This window comes from Onychostruthus taczanowskii, unplaced genomic scaffold (genome assembly GCF_017590055.1).
Source record: "Onychostruthus taczanowskii isolate IOZ18803 unplaced genomic scaffold, ASM1759005v1 scaffold37, whole genome shotgun sequence".
Lineage (NCBI taxonomy): Eukaryota > Metazoa > Chordata > Aves > Passeriformes > Passeridae > Onychostruthus > Onychostruthus taczanowskii.
The window spans coordinates 5,225,118-5,245,188 of record NW_024501126.1 but is presented as its reverse complement, the minus strand read 5'-3'; the positions used below and the strand labels follow the sequence as shown (position 1 = coordinate 5,245,188).

Below are 20,071 nucleotides of genomic sequence, written 5' to 3'. Positions count from 1 at the left end.
GTAACAGAGAGTGCTTAGACCTCTCCATTCTCTCCAGATGCTCCACTACAACACCTGGGAGGGACCCTGTGACACAAGGTTCCCATTCTGTGGTGTCCCCACACACACATAGGCACATGCACACAGAACGGGTGTTAGGGATGGAGGCTGAGAAGAAGACAGGACAAACAGCGTGGGTCAGGGACAGGGCATGGCCAGATAACGGTACTGACCACGGCCTGTTACACATGGTCATCTGCTTTTATTGCCTTCTTCATCTATTCTCCCATATTTGTTCCTCCTCCAAACCACTGTGATCCCTCCTTTTCCACACTTTGGTTCCTTTCCTAAACATCCCATCCTAAGTCAGCTGAGTGTCCAATTTGCTCTGATTAGGTTATTGGTGTTCCCCTATCACTGTTTCCCTGCTCCTTCATATTTTTGAAGATTAGCTTTTAATTAACATTGACATAACAGGTGATCCAATCTAAGAGTCACTGGAGTTTAGAAAGCACAGACAATGGCTGTCAGCCAAAGGCTGAGATAAGGAAAATATCCAAAATATCCAAATCCACTGTGTAGAGACATTTTTTTTTCCAGACAGGACCAGCTGGTTGCAGCTGCAGTGATTATCCCAATTATTATGAGAAGGATTGGAGTCACTGCTGAGGCCGATCCAGCAGGACTGGAATGGCTCTTCAGCATACCTTCTGCTGCATGTGGAAGGAAAGGGGCAGAAATTTGCCACTCGAGATGCATCAGTATCAGTATCTCATTCAAGATCTGCACCAGGTGATTCAAATGCAGAGCTGGATTTAACACTGACTGTGCTGAGGAAAAGAGGGTTGCAAAGTGGGATCTTTATTTGTACTCTGTTCTAACCTTGAACTCTAAGATTCTAACCTTGAAGTTTACTAACAAAGCCTAGGACTGACAGCACATGTAGGTCCAGGGAGGATACAGAACATGATTAAAAAGGTTACTGCTTGATTCCCCACTGTCCCAGGCAGGCCAGCTCTGCTTGTGTGCAACCCCAGGATTTGACTCAAGAATATTTTTAAAAAATGCAGCTCAACAGAAGATGAAATAATGTAGTTCAGAGAAAATAACTAGATAACGATTTCAGTGACTATATGTGCACCATGTGAAAGAGATTCTGAAGTGATGCAGTCAATAACCAGTAAGAGTAGAATGGGAATCATCTCTGCAGTCAGAGATCATTGGTGCAGCATCAATAAACTGAACTGAGGTGAGAAAGTTCCAAATACCAAAGGAAAATATTTACTGTCTAAATGACTGAATACAGAAGAAAACCCCTGGTGTCATAGTTGATGACTGAACAGCAAATAAAGCAAAATCTTAGAGCAAATAATAGAGAACATTATTAAAGGTGCCTCATTACTTTTCAACTTTTCAGTATTTTACCTCTCCTATTTATTAGCATTTATGCTTTTGTCATCATTTTTGCACAGATAATTTAATGTTTATTCTCTGTCCCCTCCTTTTTGCTGTACTTTCTTTTTTTGTTGTGACTATTCTCCACTTTGAAGACTTTTGAATTGTTATCCTATGCTTATTTTATTAAAAAATAAGGGGGGAAAGGGAATGGAGAAGGCAAGACAAGCCCTAAGGATTTTAACCAACCTGACTGTATTTGATGTTATGAAATAAATTAAACATGATAAATGAGTAGATCTAAATAGTCTGTTAGGGCAAAAGAACTGGGGTTGGAATGCCACCACTCTGCTGCCCTGCTGGACCCTGAGGACACCATCACTACAGCAACAGCCTCTGCGGGTGTCACACAGGGAGAACACCATCTCCTCTCTCTGCTCCTGCCCGCTGGCCTGGGTGAGTTGGTTGGAGCAGGCAGACCACCTGGGAGCACTGCTCCTTGTCACTATGTCACTATTTGTCTTCTTCTTTCCAGAGGCCAAATTTTAATGACTCACTCCTCAGGCCAAGCAGTGTGCGTGTCTGTGCACATGGAGGTCAGCAGCAGTCAGCGTTCAGAGACCAGCAGCAAAACCCCAGCTGACTTCCATCAGAAGCTAAAACTGTCTCATCACCTACATACTAGAGGAAACAGGATAATTGCACACCTCCTATTTGCATTCAGAGTATGAATCTCTCTCACACAAGATGTTGCAAACCTCCTCAAATAATCCAAACAGTTTTACTAAAAGTACATATGTGAGTAAATGCTCATCATGACACAGTCTTTTCCTGTCTGAAAATAACTTGAGCAGGAACTCATGTCTACATGCCTAGGTGCAAAGTGTAGCAAATAACACTAGTGAATAGGGCACACAAACCTGCTGTGGTTAACCTGAAGTAATATTACTGTGACACAGAGGCTACAAAACTAGGACCAAAAAGAGTGAGAGAGTATTCAAGACAAAGAAGATTGTTTAAGTGGCCATTAGAAATCTTTTAAATAAACAAATTTCTTCACAGCAAAGCTTGATTTATCTTTTTGGAGTAAAACTCAGTTTTGGCTTCTAAAACACAAAAGTGTGCCTGTGTTGAAGAACTCAGAATCTCATGCTTCAGAATCTGACCTACTGATTTGCATTCATCAATGTTGCAATAATTTCCCCCAGTCTAAAACTGGCCTAATGAACTTTCAAGTCCTTCTTTTCATCCTCTTCTGCAGCAGCACAAAGTGGCAACAACTGTTTGAACAAGAGGCACTGGGATCTTGAGTAGCTGGTATTTAGCATGCATAGAGAAAAAAACATCTGCTGGAATCCTTTAGGGTGATTTTGCTCCTTTAGCATGTTTGTTTCCTATCCTGCTGAGTGTTCAGTCAGTGATGAACCTATCAGCCTTACTTCTGGGCACCCATAAGCATTTGAATCTTCTGCAGATGTATGCTATTTCAGCATTGGTAAGTCCTAACTATTTGTTAAAAGACTAAAAGTATTAACTGTGCTATTGTATATCCAAAGACATGGAAGCTGGCCTAAGGTTCAGATGCAGACCGATCTCTGCACAGCTTTGTGTTTTCAGAGTAGCATAAGTGCTTTCACACAGCCTGAACTCCCAAAGCCTGTGGACCAGACCTAGCCTGGGTCAGAGACAGCTTGCTTACTTCAGACCTGTTTCCTTGTGGCTTCTGAGCTGATAGACTGCCACACATCTGGGAGAAAATATATCTTCAAAGAAACTAATAAAATAAAACTGCAAATAGATTCATGAACATAACTTTATGTCTGACAAACTACAGCCTTTGCTGTTTGCACAATGCTGCAATCAAAGTTGTAACTCATACTGCCCCACTCAGAAACAGGTGAGAGCTAGCAGAGTCCAGGCAGGTGACCTTTGCAGCAAATATGCAGCATACAGTCTTTAGTATACCCAGAACCAGTTCTAAACTGATGGCAGATAAACATAATTTATTACACATAACTAGAGAGAGGCACATGAGAGACATGATTTCTTCTCAGGCCCACAAATAATAAATAACGATGCCACTCACTGGGGATGTCGGAACACATATACCTTGAGAGGGAATAGAAGATGCAGTGCAATTTCCAAAGGTGCAATCCCTGTGAAGAATTGATGGATGCACAGAATCTTAGATTCATCAGGGCTGGAAGAGACCTACAAGACCATCCAGTCCCACTGTCCACCCAGCACTAAACAATATCACCCAGCACCAGACCCAGGTTTACTTCAAGGTTTGCAGCTGATGTTCCTCCAGCTGTGTCTCGGCTGCTAAACCAGAGTGGAAGGCAGCTGCGAGCTCCATGATCATTGCTTCTGTATAGCTGTTACCTTGCTCACTAGCACCATTTTGATCTGGGCAAAGAAGTATTTTCCCAGAGCCCTGACATGTCTTAGAGGACAGAATATGTCAGGAGTGTTTTGGAAGAAGCTGACACCTGACTGCCGTGTTTGGGGAAGAGAGAAGGGGCGGGAGTTTAGGCAGGTAAACAAAAGCTGTGCTACCAGTTCCAGGGCCAGAGAACAGCTCCCCTTGTACCAGCAGAATAGCTACAGCTGCTAAGAAAAAAAAACCAAAAATGTGGCAGAAGTTTATCTCCTTTGCTCCTGGCTTCCACATGCTTATTTGGGAGTATTAACTGATTCCATCACAGGACCTACAAGATGGACACTTGGAAGCTCCAATTAAGGCAGCTCTACAGCCAGTATTTTACTGAAACACATGGCAGAAGTGTGCTGAGGGAAAAAAGGGATACCCAGGGACTTGCATGAGCACACACTGCCATGAGTTCACAGGAGTGCAAGTTTTGGAAGATGATTGGAAGTGGAATGACTTCTACTTGACTAGCAGCTGAGCACTGGAGGATGGCAGGGGCTTGGATGACAAATAGAAAGATCATATCCTATTGCAGACATCTAAAAGAGATGGGGTCTTGAACCACTGCAAGGTGCACTCTGACTCACCAGTCTTCTCTACATAACAACAGGTGTTTGTGCTCCTGATCCACATTTTATGCTGCACTAAAAGTGGCTGACAGGATGGGGAAATGTATTCACATATTGATAGTGAAAGACATTTTCAATTCTTCTACAGAATTCTTCCAAATGATATGTAGAGCTATACAGTAATTCTTTGAGTACATGAAATGACAAAGCATCATGCCTAGAGTGAGCATCATTCACAGAACTTAATGTTCCAGCTGCAGTAAGAAAAGAACTAATTCACAATAAATTTAACAAAAAATACCAATCTGTAAAAGTACCATGTAACTGAAAAGGCTGGCCAGCATCTGTGAAAATGGAAGGAAATTAGCAAAACTAACTCAGATGAAGTAACTAAGATTCTTTACCCAAGAAAAATTATCTGGATGGACAGTATTACAAAATTCTGAATTCATGGGGTTTAACCTTTTACTGGTCAGTTATTTACATTAAAGTCATCTCTAGAAGAATCTGGAATACAACTCCCTTGCAAAAGGTATGCTGTATGGGTGACAGTTTAGTTGCTGCTTCAGCCTAGAAGTACTGGAATTTCCTAACACCTCTTTCAATTTTTTTGCAGTTTTGGAAGTATAGTAGCCTCAAGGTTGAGCATGACACAGACATTTTATAATTTCAAGGACAGACTGAAAGACTGGGCACTTGTTCAACAAATTAATTTATATTTTAGAAAACTAAAAATTGCTGCAAGAAATTGTCATTTTTAGAACAGGAAAAGCTAAGGTAGTATGAAAGATAAACAAACATTCACTGCTGATAAAAATATGAACTTAAACAAAGTTAAAACGAACGTCAATCTAATCCTTTCAGTAAAGCTTAAGAATCAATGCTAACTGGAGTTATTGAGAACTCATACAGATATTTCCATGATTTTAAAAAAAAAGGAGGCATTTATTATTTATCTTCTGTACTTTGATGATTTCCTACACATCTCACCAGGACTATTTTCTATGTATTTCTTAGATGCTGATTTTGGGCTGCAGGTAAATGGTGCTTTTGAAAACCCACAAGGCCACCTGCACACATGATTTCATTTCACAATACAATTCTAGGACTTTGCTGAATCTTCTATCACACTATTACAGGTCTTCCATTTACAGCCTCAAGGACTTTTTGGAAGACAATAATATTCTCTGTGTTTATGTTTAAATACTCTTAAATGCAAGTGTACATTCTCCTACTTATATATACTTTTGTAGGTAAGTGGCCTCTTTGTAAGCACATCCAAACTGTACAGATTGTCTTAAAGAATAAGTGAAATGCAAAGTACATCTGCTGATTGTGAAAATTAGTTAAAAACCCACAGCAGATGGCATTTCAGTATCTGCCTAGATAAAGAATAAAATCAAGAATAAAAAAAAAAAAGGTGCAATAATAAAAAATAGGCCTGCTGCATTGTGCAGTGCAGGACAGAGCCTTCCAGGCTCCCAGCTGCTGCACAATGTGCTGAGCCAGACTGCTGCTAGGGTAGGGAGAGCAGAGGGAAAAAGGCACAAGGTACAGGACAGTGGCAGCTGTTCCTACAAGGAATACAAGGAATTCCTCCTTGAGCCTCCCTCCTTCCATGGCAGTCATCGCCCTCCACACCTGCAGCAGGAACAACAGCGATTCACCTCGTGAAACTGAGCAGCAGAAAGCAGGAGCTGTTTAAGCTGCTTTACCTTCACGAATAATCCTTCCCCATCTCCTTCAAAAAAAAGGTATTCAAGGAAAAAGGATAAATTCAGCCCCCAGTAACAGCATTTTGACATTCAGACTGAATGAAGTTCCTATGTGCTTTAAACTTTCACTATGCAGCTTTACAGCCTCAGGGGTTTTACAGCACTGGATGTACTTAAAGACATGGGCTTTTTTCCCAGACTTTTTTAATAAACATGATTTTTTTTTTCTTGCACTGTGTGATAACAGCATAAACCAATTTCTACTCTATTTCTGAGCCCTAGAGCTGTACATTTTCTTCTTTTATAAGCCAATGAATACTGGCGCTTTTTATTTTTATTTTTCTGCTGTGCCATTCTATTACATAAAACAGTTTTTGCAAATATCATCACCTCTTAAATTGACTAAGTTAACAGATGAGTTTAAATCAGTGTTCTAAACAAAAGGTATATGCCTTTTGCATGATATGTTGCATGTTATAGATGAAAACCAAAGCTGTCCATCTTTGAAAATCATGCTACACTTCTGATGATGAGCTTTTAGTCTAATTTGTTACAAGATGTGTAGTGATGAAGAAATTGATAATTATTTTTTTAATAAATCTAATTCCCTTTTTCAATTCACTGTTGTTTGTTTATTTATTTTTTTCCTGAATAGGCCATAATCATTGATTTTTAATTTTGTAAGAGGAGACTTCAGCTTAGCTGATGGCAAATGCACAAGGTCTTGTGGATGATGCCGTGGAATTTCCCAATTCAAACATTCCTGAAAATAAATTTTTTATTTAGCTTTTTTTTTTCTCCCACCACAACAGAATATTATCTTAAGGCTATGAGATCACACAAAGAAAAACTTTTATAAAAGTTGCTACAACATATTTCCTTTTGGTGTATGCATTCCTGAACATAGTCCAAAGCCAACATGAAGTTGTATGTATGCACACATGCATTCTGCCTGACTACAATTGTGTGCTTTTAAAAGTAAACCCTTTTACAGAGCTGCAAGAAGCCACCAAAAAAAATCCTCTAAGGTAAAAAACACTACTTAAAAAAAAAAATTAAAAAGGAAGTTTGTAGTGATTTAGCCAAGGTTTGGAAAACACTTAGCCACAGTTCATGAAAAATTATTGCAAGAGCACCTATATTGCTTGCTGAGAAAGGAAAACTAAAAGACTAAAATAAAAAACCAGACTTGTCACATAAATCATAGAAGAAAAGAAAAATAAAAAAATCCTCTAAGGTAAAAAACACTACTTAAAAAAAAAAATTAAAAAGGAAGTTTGTAGTGATTTAGCCAAGGTTTGGAAAACACTTAGCCACAGTTCATGAAAAATTATTGCAAGAGCACCTATTATTGCAAGAGCTTGCTGAGAAAGGAAAACTAAAAGACTAAAATAAAAAACCAGACTTGTCACATAAATCATAGAAGAAAAGAAAAATGGAAGATTATAAGATGCTTAATTATTTTGGTTACTACGTTTTTTTAAACGGATTAAGAACAAAAGTACCTCTAATGATAGTATCAAGCCTATTTTAGAGATCAGACTGGATGACTAGTTGATAATAGAACAGGAAAAACACAAGTGTTTGATTAGAATCTGTTCTGGTTTGGGGGAAAACAGGTTATGTGTTTATAGGAAGAGATGGCAGTTAAATACTTTCCATTCCAGGAATAACTGAAAGGGATGTTAAAGTTATGAAAGTCTTCTGAGCCAAATGCCTTGACATCAGAATTAGAGTCCTGTTCTCTTAGAGCAGTCCTGGAGCACACAGAACAACATCCTCTGCTTGGCAGTAGGATTCTCACCTGGAAAGAGGGAGCAGAGTCCCAGATTCCAGACTGTGCATCTTGTAAAGGCTAGGATTAAAATTTCCAACAGAAAAAAAAAACCCAGAACATACATACACAGTCATTTTTTTCATGAACTGAGGCTGGAACACAGGAGTCTTTTTCCCCCCTTCCCGTCAGAGGTCCTGCAGCTGTGCATTGAATTCCCCACAGGAGCGCGGGAGGCTGAGCCGGGTGTTTCACCACAGAGGCTGTGTCTGCTGTGCTGCTGGCACACAGCACACTGACCCCTTTGTAGACATGGCCCCTATTAGCATTTGGCACGGCTGCAGCTTCTCCTGGCACGCTCCTCCAAAGGCAAATGCCCACGCTGCAAGAAAGATGTTGATGAAGCACAAGTGAGGAGTCAAAGAACAACTGTGAAAGTGATGGAAGGCTTAGCTAGTGCAAAAGCAGGCAGCTCGTTTATTTTACTGACAAAAAGGTTATGAGGCAAATTCATGATAGTCTACAAGCACTCTCATGGAAGGAACAGAAATTGGATCCTGTTGGGTCTGTCAGCCTACCGGCCAGAAAAACGAGATCCAGAAGCTGCATGACAAGGCTAGACAAATTCCTAATACAAAAGATGAACAGAATTTTAACACTGGCACTCAACAGCCATGGAAAAAATATGAAGGCTTGTGGAAGCGCGTCTCCATCATTCCTGATTTTTAAACCAAGGTGTGTTCCCTCTCCCCAGGAGACATATAGGTCAAACAGAGACTACTTCATGTAACCAGCAGAGTCTGTTGAAGAATCCTTCTTTATCCCAGCAGGAGGTTTCATTTCAGTATCTGTAATTGCAACAGACCCTGGATCAAAAGCATCCTAATCTTTGCAGCTTTAAGGAAACCACTTTGTTGATGTACAATCTTGCAGAGGATAACAAAGGAATGACAAACCCAGTCAGATAGGCTCTGCCAAATTTCAAAATGAGCAGGTGCTTTGGGACATCGATTTTTCTTTCTCATACACTGAAGGTATGATGAAGGTTTAAAATGCTATAGGATGCCAATTAGTCACTGAAAGTTGCTGAAAAACTGAAGAAGATCCAGCAAAGGCCTATCAAATGCATTATAGAGCAGGAGAACCTGACATAAGAAGAAAGACGAAAGAAAGGTTGTTCAGCCAAGAGAAAGCTCAAAGAAGATACAATGGAAGTCTCAAAACATAGGAAGCAATTATAAGGGAGATGCAGGTATTCTCTACTGAAGGATGCTTGCTACATATCAAGATTATATATATACTATAATATCCTAAATGAACTTAAGGTACATCATTGACAAATGTTATTTCTCTTCTTGGTGCCATCAGTATCTCTAGCCTAAGCCCTTACTTGTGGTCTTGATTTTTAAAAGCAAACAGCACAAAACAAACACTTTTTGCTTACACTCCAAAGTATAAACAATAATAATCTAAAAATGTACAGAAGGCAAATGAAACAGAATGAGGGAGCATCACTTAGTTCTTCCCACAAATTTACAAGAATGCAGTGCACTCCGTACCTCCAATAAGTGCCAAGCTGTTCATAACACTTAGCACATTTTACAAAGACAGAATAGAAAACTAATAACAACACAGAAACTAAAAATTCTTAACAAATTTAAAACTGTGGAAAGACTGCCACTCCTTCTGAATGAAACAGGAAGTTAAAGAAGAGATGAAAGACAATAATTTTGCCTCACAGATGATGATTTATTTGTTTTGATTCTGTAGAGGTGATGTGTCTAAAAATACAACACCTTCTGAAAGTATTGCTTTAGATATACCAAATGTTAATGGTCTAGACAGGCAAGAAAAATAGTTTTTGCAAACAGCAACTTTAACCCAAAACAATTTTAGAGGAGTGGCAAACTGATTTGGCAGTGTATCAGTGCCCAGAATAAAAGCCATAGGTTAACATAAAACTGAAGAGTAATATTCTCCCTGATTTTTTCCACTACAGATATCAATAACTGTATTACTGAATTATTTAAATACTATATCAACTGCAGATGACCACAGTTCTTGTTTACTATACAGCACGACTTCTCAAACTTCACAAAAAGACACTCAACTAATCCAAATCAGCAAGAGAAAAGCGAAACTACCTTGCTCATCATTTAAAATTTCAACAGAGAATTACATCTTAGAACATATTTTGTTTGCCAGATTTCAATTTCAGTATTCCATAGAACACCTTCCTGGAGCCATAACTGGAAATAAAATCTATTTTCCTGAACAAGTTACAAGGCAGGACATTTGTAAAATCACTGAGGCACAATGTTTCTCAAAGTAAGCCATAAGTATCTCAGAACGTAAGTCAAAACTATTATTTGCTTTGTTCTTAATACTATTCATAACAAATAGTATAATGTCTTGATGTAAAAGTTTAAAAAAATTCTGTTTCCTTAACATGGCATAACTATACTAAAAAACCAAACACATCTTTGTTTTTCAGAATGAAATCTCATGTTTTCCATAAAAAACACAAATTTCTATCAATGTCAGCTGGTATTGTCACAGTACTACAATAATAATTATTAATTCTTAAAAAATTATAATAATTCACCATTTAAAATATCTTCTCCAAAAGAGTAAGGAAAAACAATTCCTAATATTTGGATTTTACAAATTATTAATCTTCAATTAATGTCATGTGGTAGATTTCAGAGCTGAGTTACAATTCAAGACACAACTGCAAACACAGATGAGTTCCTAAAATGTCTTAGAGACTGTAGGCAGCCAGACTCATTTCATCACTGGGACCAGTAAGGGTGAGGCAGTAAAATTCCTATGAATGGCTGAGAACTACAGAAGGAGGACAAAACCTAGAGCAGACTTGTAGAGGGCAATGTCTTCACAGCAGAACTTTAACTCAGCTGACTCGAGTGTATTCAAAGGAACAACGTCAAAGATAACATTTTGCTACTTGGAAAAATCCTTGGTCTTGGAAGCAAGACCTGAATGAGGCCAGATGAACAACATTCTTTACAAACCAGAGGGGTATGGCACCTACAACAGTACAGCTGCATCTCATATTTTTTCAAGCAATTTAACTTTTCTCAGTGCTACATGGCTGTAGATTCTGCCACTTTCATGTGTAATTCAGGAAGACATAACATTAATAACACCCTTATTATTAGAAAGCGAATTACCTGTGAATTAGCAATTCAGAGATCAAGACAGAAGTAAGTTTGTACTCCCAAGCACCCACTAAGGCACTCCTGGCTCATTTACCAGGCAACTTGATGCACAGGTAATCATTAACTCCAGAGAGCACCTACCTGCCAAACCAAGTGCTCCTTTACCACAGCTGTACCTGACAGACAGACGCTCAGCACAATCGTGTGGGATGCAGAGGTCACGACGCTGGCAACTATAGCATCCCTCATGTTGAAGGGCAGCATGGTGTACACCACAAAAATGATGAACAAGAAAAACGATACCTGTGCAAGACACCAAGACAAAAAAAAAAAAAAGAAGCTTGTTAAATTCACTTTGGAGTAAGATTTTAAAAATAGCATTTAATTTTGAGCTGTCTTCAGCATAAAGTTACACACCAGGTTTTCATGGGAAAGTCATTGCTAAACACTGAAAAAATGGATTTAGGAAGAATTAATTTTTAAGACAGTTTGAAAATTTACATTCTGTTAGACTTAAAAAGTGTGGTTTCAAGATACTCAATCATGGTTTCAGACCTACAAAACACACACAAACTTTTCAAATTTAACTTCAAATTTATACTTTCAAATTTTTATTGATACTCTATTTACTAGTAAAAAGTTATCCTAGGACTGGTCAATTCTGATTGTGACCTGCATTACAGAACAATCTGCCAAACTCCTCACAGAGCCTTAATTTCAATACAGAGAGATTTGTACCTCCTGATGAACTAAAAATTAGCAATTTCCATAAAACAACTACATTTTAAGGTAATACATTTATTTAGTCATGAAAAACAGATTCAGCAAATCACAGTCCATACACAGAACCTCCTGTTAGCTACTTTTAAAGGGTGCTAGTGTCCAAACTAATCTTATGGAACAAATGCACAGCCCAACCCATAACAGCAGAAGGGATTCCTTCCCTATACATATGAAAATATATATTTGATGCTGTGCTTATGTTCCAAACCCCACCACACATTTGAGAAAATGTAATTAGATTTGGGACACAGGTTTTGCACACATAAGTAAGTCAGCAATTCTGAAAACGTGCCAGCTGGTATATAATTATATTTCCATGTAAGGCTTTCCACCAGTTTGAGTTGACTTGCAAGCCTATTCACCATGCAACAGTTGTGTACACACAGCACAGAGCACAGAAAGCTCCCAGGCAGGTGTTAGCAAGAGAAATTTGCTGCTCACTTCCCTTAGTGTCAGTCTGCATTCCTCACATCTGCATGTGACAACTCCATAGTCAAAACTGAAGTCTAAGGTATGTGTCCCTGTAGGACAGTGGAGGCATTTTTTTTTTCTGTCCACGGGGACAGAACCAGATGGAGAAGATGTCCACTTCTGTTACCCATTCATCTTTCTCCAAGCCCTCCATTAAGATCAATCCAGCTCCTTCCTGATCTCTCATACCTTTTTCAATGCTGCCAGCTCTCCCATACACTCAAGAATCAAATAGTTCAAAGGCATGAAATGAAAGAGGACTACAAAGGAAATGAGGTATAACAAGAAAATACAGCCAGAAAAAGGCAAAGCTTTTGCTTTGCCTCTCTACTCTACCAATCTACCAACAGATACAACAAGAAAAAAAAAGTGTTTGACACCTGGTTGGTTTCAGTCCTCCCTAAAGGTTTTCACAGTGATCAGATGTTAGTAAAACAAACAGCAAAGAAAAGGGTGTACAAACTTGGTCTAGTAAGAGAAGGGTTATGCCAGTATGATGTTTTAAAACTGTCCAAGCTGAGAAAAAATTGACTGTGATACTGACAGAATCAACTGGAAGCCTTAAAATTTGGGAAAAGCGTAGAAAGCTCTGGCAGTCTAGAAAAGAGGAACATAGCATGTGTTTTTGAAAGGCTGGGAAAAGAGGCAAAGCTCATCAGCTTCACTTTAATTCCTTAGAAGTAAGACAATAATAATGCATATACAGAAATTTATCATCAAAAGTCCCAAAAGTAAAAAAAAAAAACATAGGTAACAGCATATGTGATATTGCTGAGAACAAATCATGTTAAATCAATTACATCTTCTGTCATGAAAACAGGCATCAATATAGTGAAAACCCAAATAAGGAGTTAGGCAGCAACAAGGGATGTGAAAGGTCCTCTAATACAGGTGTAAGATGAACAGGTGCCAAAGGCAAAATGTCCTACTAGCACGTGAGACCAGCTGCCTAAAATATGTTTCTAGATAAAGGCCAGGCTGGATGGGGCCCTGAGAAACCCCATCTAGAAGAAAGTTGCCCTCCCCATGCCAGCAGGGTTGGAAGTAGATGATCTTGAAGTTCCCTCCAACAGAAACCATTCTTTGATTTTATTATCAAAAAATAGTTTGAAGAAGAATGCCAGATCTAAGTCATGGAAGAAGAATTTCAAACATTCACATTCTCAATGATTTTTCAAGTGAGCAAGGTTTCGTTGTTTTCAAGTTTAACTTTCTCATTGCCTATGTGGTATTCACATACGTCTGAAAATTTTATTGTTAGAAAATAAAAAATCATTCTTCTTTAACTGATTTGTCTCAAAATATATCACTTACATATTTTTTGATATCTGACTTTATAGCCAAACTAAAGGATCCACTCCATTTGTGCAGTACACGCTAAGTACTTTTCCAAACATATAAGTGGACAGAGTATGATGCTGTTGCTTTTCAACTTTGACAAAAACAGACTACTGTGACTTACTCTTACTAAGCATGTGAGCAAGATTTTGACATTTTGCAATGCTTCTAATGATATCAGCTGTATCAGCTCCAAATTCCTTGTATGTCTGTAAACAACTGTTTTATAAATTACCTCACTGCTTTCTTTGGTCAAAATACACAGATAATTTCAACATTCAACAACTACAAACAGAGAACACTTTTAGGAGGTTCAGCCCCTCTTGACATTACATATTCAAATAGGCTGGGTTGTAGAGGAACTGTGTCAAAGAACACATGATTTAAAAAAATTGACCTGTCAATTCTTACATTATATGCAAATATAAAATTTGCAGTTTAGAAATCTGGTATGAGAATGATGTTGCAAAGCAGGACATCTATCAGTCACACTATGGCAGAAAGTCTCCTCCAAAATACAGGGAGGAGATGTGACCTATCAATAGCTCTTTCATTCTTTGTCACACTGCTTTTCCCCTATTTCTGGTAGTAGTCTAATGATCCAAGCAAGCTCCTTTTATCACAGGGGTGGCTTTTTTATTTCACAATGGCAGAAGAGTGTTTTCCCCATGTAAGCCTCAAATAAGATGCTTCTGCCCTTCATCCTGATCACAGACATACATAGTATGTAAGATTTGGGACCTTGCAAAACATTTCAAAATGCCAGTATATTTAAGTTTAATATTGTAGAAGTTAACACACAAAGGCTTTTGAGCAGGTAGAAAGAGGAACAGGCTTCTTGGTCTGAGTCACAGTCTGCAGAACAATCACCATTGCCTTTTTGCTGTCTGCCCTTTACCATTGATCTTTATCACGAATGGCCCTTTCCATTATTCTTTTGTGAGAACTGGCAGAATATTGCTGATACCAACATTAAAAAGCAGTGATGCCAAGCTCTGAAAGACCCCACTATCTCACATGCTAATGATCACAGCATGCCTGCACTCGGTGTGTGTTCCTGTCAGTAAACACAGAGTTAATTTGCAGTGCACTATTTTGGACACTAATAAAAGTAGCCTGTTCCACCAAGTTGTGCCACAATCACAAGGCCTGTCACTGTTATGTTGGAAGCAGTCTTTCATGTGGGTCATCATACGACTGCCTAGTTGAAACATGCTTTTTGTCCTGATCTGAACTTACGCTGCTTTAGGAATTTGATCCTCAGATACTTTATCTATGAGTTTATGTTATCCATACCTCAGAGAGGGGAGTGCTTGAGCACTGATGGTGTGCATCAGAGCATGTAGCATCCACTTTTGGTAAACACTGGTGCAACATCTTACACACAAGTATGTGGATTTCCTGCTTTGATTGAAGGTTATCCAGGACTCTAGCCCATCACTCTAGACTGTCAGAGCTTAGCAAACTCTGAGTGGTTTTGCTGCTCTCTGCATTTCTTCTCCCATACCTCAGCAGGGCCACATTTTCATCTACTACATAAGCAGTTCTTTTCCACAACCCTTTAAAAGGACGGTGCACTGCCATAGTGCAGCTGCCTGCATGGGCCCACAACAGATGATTTTCCTGTAGATTTTGTGCAGCTGCTTTCAGAAGGACAGCAAAAGTTCACATACAGTTTGCTGCAGTGATGCCACTGGAGAGAGCTGGACAGAAAATGGTAAAATGACACCATGGTGTGAGATATGATGATCATGAACCCTTTCAAAAACTCATTCTTGTCACAGAACACAATGCAACTATGACTAAACATCCTCAGCATGCAAAATGGAAAGATTCAGGCTACACAAGATAGAGAAGTAGATCTTTCTTTAAGTCAAACCCATCCTGAGCATTTTTCATGTTGGCAGTTTTGTCCCAGCTCCTCTAGATGTACATTGGCTACTACAGCCTTTAGTTTTTTCTGTTGACTGTCAGCTAGGAGAACTGGTATAAAGTTGGTAATACTTGGTGCTTGGCAGACATTGCTATTGGAAACGTCACTAGTTTGGACTGATGGCACAAACTACAGTGGACCCAAGCCATGAATCCCTCCTGGTTTTTGTGGACACAACCTGTTCTGAGACACCTTGTCTCCCTTGTGTCACCAGTTTCTACTCCTCAGTGGGGTTGCCTTAACTGTAAAGAGTACGTGGAGTAGAAATTTTAATAAATTAAAATTGTCTTTCCACACACAGGGTATCACAGGGGATGCTGCTTTGGCACTGAGAACAACTGTAAAAAAGATACTAATCATTCATTTTATACAAATTATGTTCCAACAATGACTCACAATTTTCCACCTAGACAGCCTTTTTAACACTGTGTTAAGATGGTTAATCATAACAGGCTTGGCATGTGTAAAATTCACTAAAGCTAATGTTACTCTGACCAGAATTTTCCCCTGAGGAGCACGATACCTTGGCACTGAAGCTGGTCTGCAAATTTAAATGTACCATTTCAGTATGAATTAGGGAAAAGCACTTCTTTGGACACAGCCAGCAGTAGTGAGGCTACAGCTAATAAAATATCTGTAGTTCTTTGGGACAACCACAACAGTGCTGCTTTTTCACTGTATAACTGTAATTAAACTGGTAAGACTACAAAAACTCAAACTAAGTAGCCAGCCCACTACAGGATCACTTTCAGAGGTTTTTCAAGATCAGCTTCCACATCACTGTGTAAAAGGAGCAAAAATCATCAGCTAATTGAAACATTTTCCCTTGGAAAGACACTTAGATTTCAGCCACTGATTTCAAATGTTGTCTGTATACCTAATTGCACAGAAGATGCTCCAGCTTTTCTAAAGAAATAGCTAGGTTTCATAACATTTGGTACGACCTACGAATCTTAAAAATTAGTTACAAATACTGTGTTTAATACAATGTATGTTTTATGGCATCAGAAGGGTATTTATACAAGCTATAAACTGTATATTAAAATCTTTGTGTTTGCAGTGTAAAGGTTGCAAATATGTAACGCTCTTTGCTATTGTAATTCTGAAGTCCAGCCCCCAAACTTCTACCTGGGCAATGTTCAAAGAATAAAACAAGCTACCCACATAAAACAAAAAAATTCAGAGTATGAAAATCAGCTTCTGATCTGAGTCATCTATGAAAAGGCTAAAATTATGAAAGCATTGGATAAGTGAAGGTGGAAATGTTGTTCACCAAACACTGAAAAGCCAGAAGAAAGGGCACTCAATGGAACTAGAAGGTTGGTTGAAAAAAGGTGAAATTAGTGGGTAGTGACCTTCTTGAACTTACACCATCAGGATCAAAAAGATAGTAAACCCATTCATGGACACCTTATCCATAAACCAATAATAAAAAAAACAGGGCAGGGAAATGTACCCACCGATGTCACTAACGTGTGGAGGGTGGGCAAGGGATGAAGGAAACTGACGGCACAAAGTGATCAGTTTGGCATGCTGCCTTTCAGTAGCAGCTTCTCTTGCAATTCTTGGAGACACATTACTGTGCTGGATGGACCCTGGCCTTACCCTGCAGGACGTTCTTGTGTTCTGGTGCTAAGAGTCAAAAGTGCTTCAGAGGAAAAGAAAAAGATAAAGCAGTTATGACACAGTGCCCTCCCTGACTTTAAAATAAAGCAAGACAATTCAGAAAAAGAACTGAAAACCCAGTGAGACTATGAATAGAAAGCATTGTAGAACCATTCCTTAGTTAGAAGGGAACTGGGAGAGGAAAGTTGAACTTTGAGCAACAACAGGATAAAACACAAAAGAAGCTGAATATTAATTTGTATTAAAACAATGGTTCCCAAGCACCTGGTATGCCATAAACCTCAAAAATAAAGTCAACAAGGAAGATTTGTTTGAGATATACTCCACAAAATCATGTCAAAAATAAATGACTACTTCAGTGTTTTTCAAACATAAAGTTTTATTTTCCAATAATTGTCATAGAAGTAGCAAACAACTCTGTAAATCATGCCTGGTTCTTGATCATAGAGAACTCTCAAAGTAATAATCCCTTTCTTTTGTGCACGGGTCTGGGTTTAAATGTCATCAGGAAACAGTCATTACAGCCTCTGCCAAAAAATTAACAACCATTAGCAAAATGGGATAGAATAAAAGCAAGTTGATTGCACTAAAATGGATATTTAAAAATAATTTTTAAGAGACCTTCAAATGTGTTCCTAAAGTCACATATTAATGTGAGATGAAAGACTCCTAGAAAGGAAGGAAAATTCATATTTGAAATAATTAAGATACAAACTGATTGCATGCTGTCTACTGTGTGATTGCCTTCTCTGTCACAGAACCTTTTCTTTCACTGCATGGGATCAGTAAGAGAGACATGAGATTTCGAAGGAGTGACCCAAGGAACATCAGCAGTGACCCACCAATTCATAACAATTTTTTGTCCTTCCTGCTACAAAAAAGACTGAGCTACCATCATCTCTAGTAGATTTGAGATTATTCCTGAACACACTCAGAAACGAAAGAATTTAATTTCCCTCCTCACACCTTGTTTTTACCATCATTCCTTTCCTCACTTAATTCTCATCTTTCTGCTGTATCTTTCCACCCTTGTTTCAGCCACATTATAGTCCAAGCAGTCAAGAAGACAGATTTGTTCTGCTGCACCAGTGCTAAACCCCTGTGACCAAAAAGACAACTTCATAAAGCACCATATAGCCTGACAATGGCATCTGTTGGCAATGATTTCACTCTTAACTGGACCAGATGACAATAAGCCATGTCTTTGTTTTTTTTTTTTCAGTGATGAGACAAGTGAAAACCATCAGAAATAGTGAATTCATTGTTCATCCTTGTTATCTTTCCCTCCTGTGTTTTACTGTGTTAAATATTAAGGTCAAAAACCTAGAACTGCAGCGACAATTCCAGATCATCACAGCAAGCATTTTCTCTAAAAGGGACAGCTGATACCCTCTTTCATACTATCTTAATAAATTTTTTTGTTTAATCTAAAGAGAGTGATAAAGATATTATAGCATGTTATTAAAACTAAAGCCTTGTCTTTCTATGCCATCATAAAAGTAAAAGCAAATGTATTTAATTCTGGCTAAGACCATCCTGTATCCTATTCAGAAGTCTGAACTGCAATTAAATTAACACATTTTAAAAGTGGAAAGATCCAAATAATTATCAGTACATGTAAACAGACTCAAGTCCAAAGCAATGAACTCCATTTTCCCATGGACTACTAAGGAGGTAATTTTACAACTCCCAAGCATGATACCTCAAATTTTAAGGTAGTTGAATAAGAACATAAGTTGAAAACATTTTCTGAGTTTCTATGAAGAGACATACACAACTGTGAAAGAAACATAAAATACATAAAAACTTAATCTAGTTAGAAAGGATGTGAAAATCCATGCTTGCACATACACAGAAAATATGAGCAATGACAGCAATTAATTTACGTTTAAAAAATCAAATGAGCTAGTACCACAGAAGAAGAATATACCACACTTCAGGAGATCCAAAGAGTTTTTTCTACATGTTAGACATAAAAGAAGCCTAAGAGTGAATTTTATCAACTATTATAAGAGAAAGTAAAACTGTTAATTCCAACAAAAGAAAAGCAGAACAATAAAATGAAAAATGTCTGTTCTCTATCAAGGCAAAAACTAAAGGGTATGTTTACAACATGCTAAACAATAATTGTGGTACATTTCTATGTTCCAAAATATTAGCTCACAAGTATACAAAGCCACAGATAGTAATGCTAAGACATTTTTGAACAGCAGGTCAAATAAAAGATACTACAGCATCTTATAAGAGTTCATTATTATGTATGGTTGTTTTCCATACTTCCTATACACCAGGCCAGCTCCAGAGAACTGAGGTAGAAGGAAAAAATTGGAAGTAAGAGCAGAAAATAATTAGTCAACTTTTACACTGAGAGAACTGATTCAGAGGACTTGAATTTATTCAGTATCATCCTAAATGTTTAAAAAAAGGAGTGGAACAATGATGTGGCAAGGATTGATGGGGTTTTAATACTGTTCAGGGTATTCAAAATCAGCAAAATGTGGGAAAAGTTGCAGAAGTGATTCACACTGCTGTGACTGGGCCATAGCAGATGAAACCCAACACAATAAATGTAAAATAGGAATGAAGAAAAGAATTTCAACCAAACACTTCCAAAAGTGGGATTAGTCTTAGTTATCACCTCCTCTGACAAAGATACAAGACTCACTGTGAATAGCTCTTTGAAGAAATGAATGATAGCAGGGGCTGAAAGGACAAATAAAAGGACAGCAATTATTAGAAAAGAATAGAGAATCAAGCATCATGATGACATTGTATGAATCCATCATGTGTGCATTTCTTGAATAGCTCATGCACTTCTCTCCCCACCTTAAAAAAAATCAAGGAAAAAAGAAACCATGTTGGTAACACCCCCCACCCC

At 38.3% G+C, this 20,071-nt stretch overlaps 1 protein-coding gene across 1 annotated transcript in view; it reads right to left on the bottom strand.

Moving 5' to 3' along the window:
• Positions 1 to 20,071, bottom strand: part of ADCY2 (adenylate cyclase 2) — a 206,987-nt gene that overhangs the window by 131,533 nt on the left and 55,383 nt on the right. Inside the window, exon 3 of the mRNA XM_041411780.1 lies at positions 11,184 to 11,345. Coding sequence (XP_041267714.1) covers positions 11,184 to 11,345 — 162 coding nt within the window. The remainder of the gene's footprint in view (positions 1 to 11,183; positions 11,346 to 20,071) is intronic.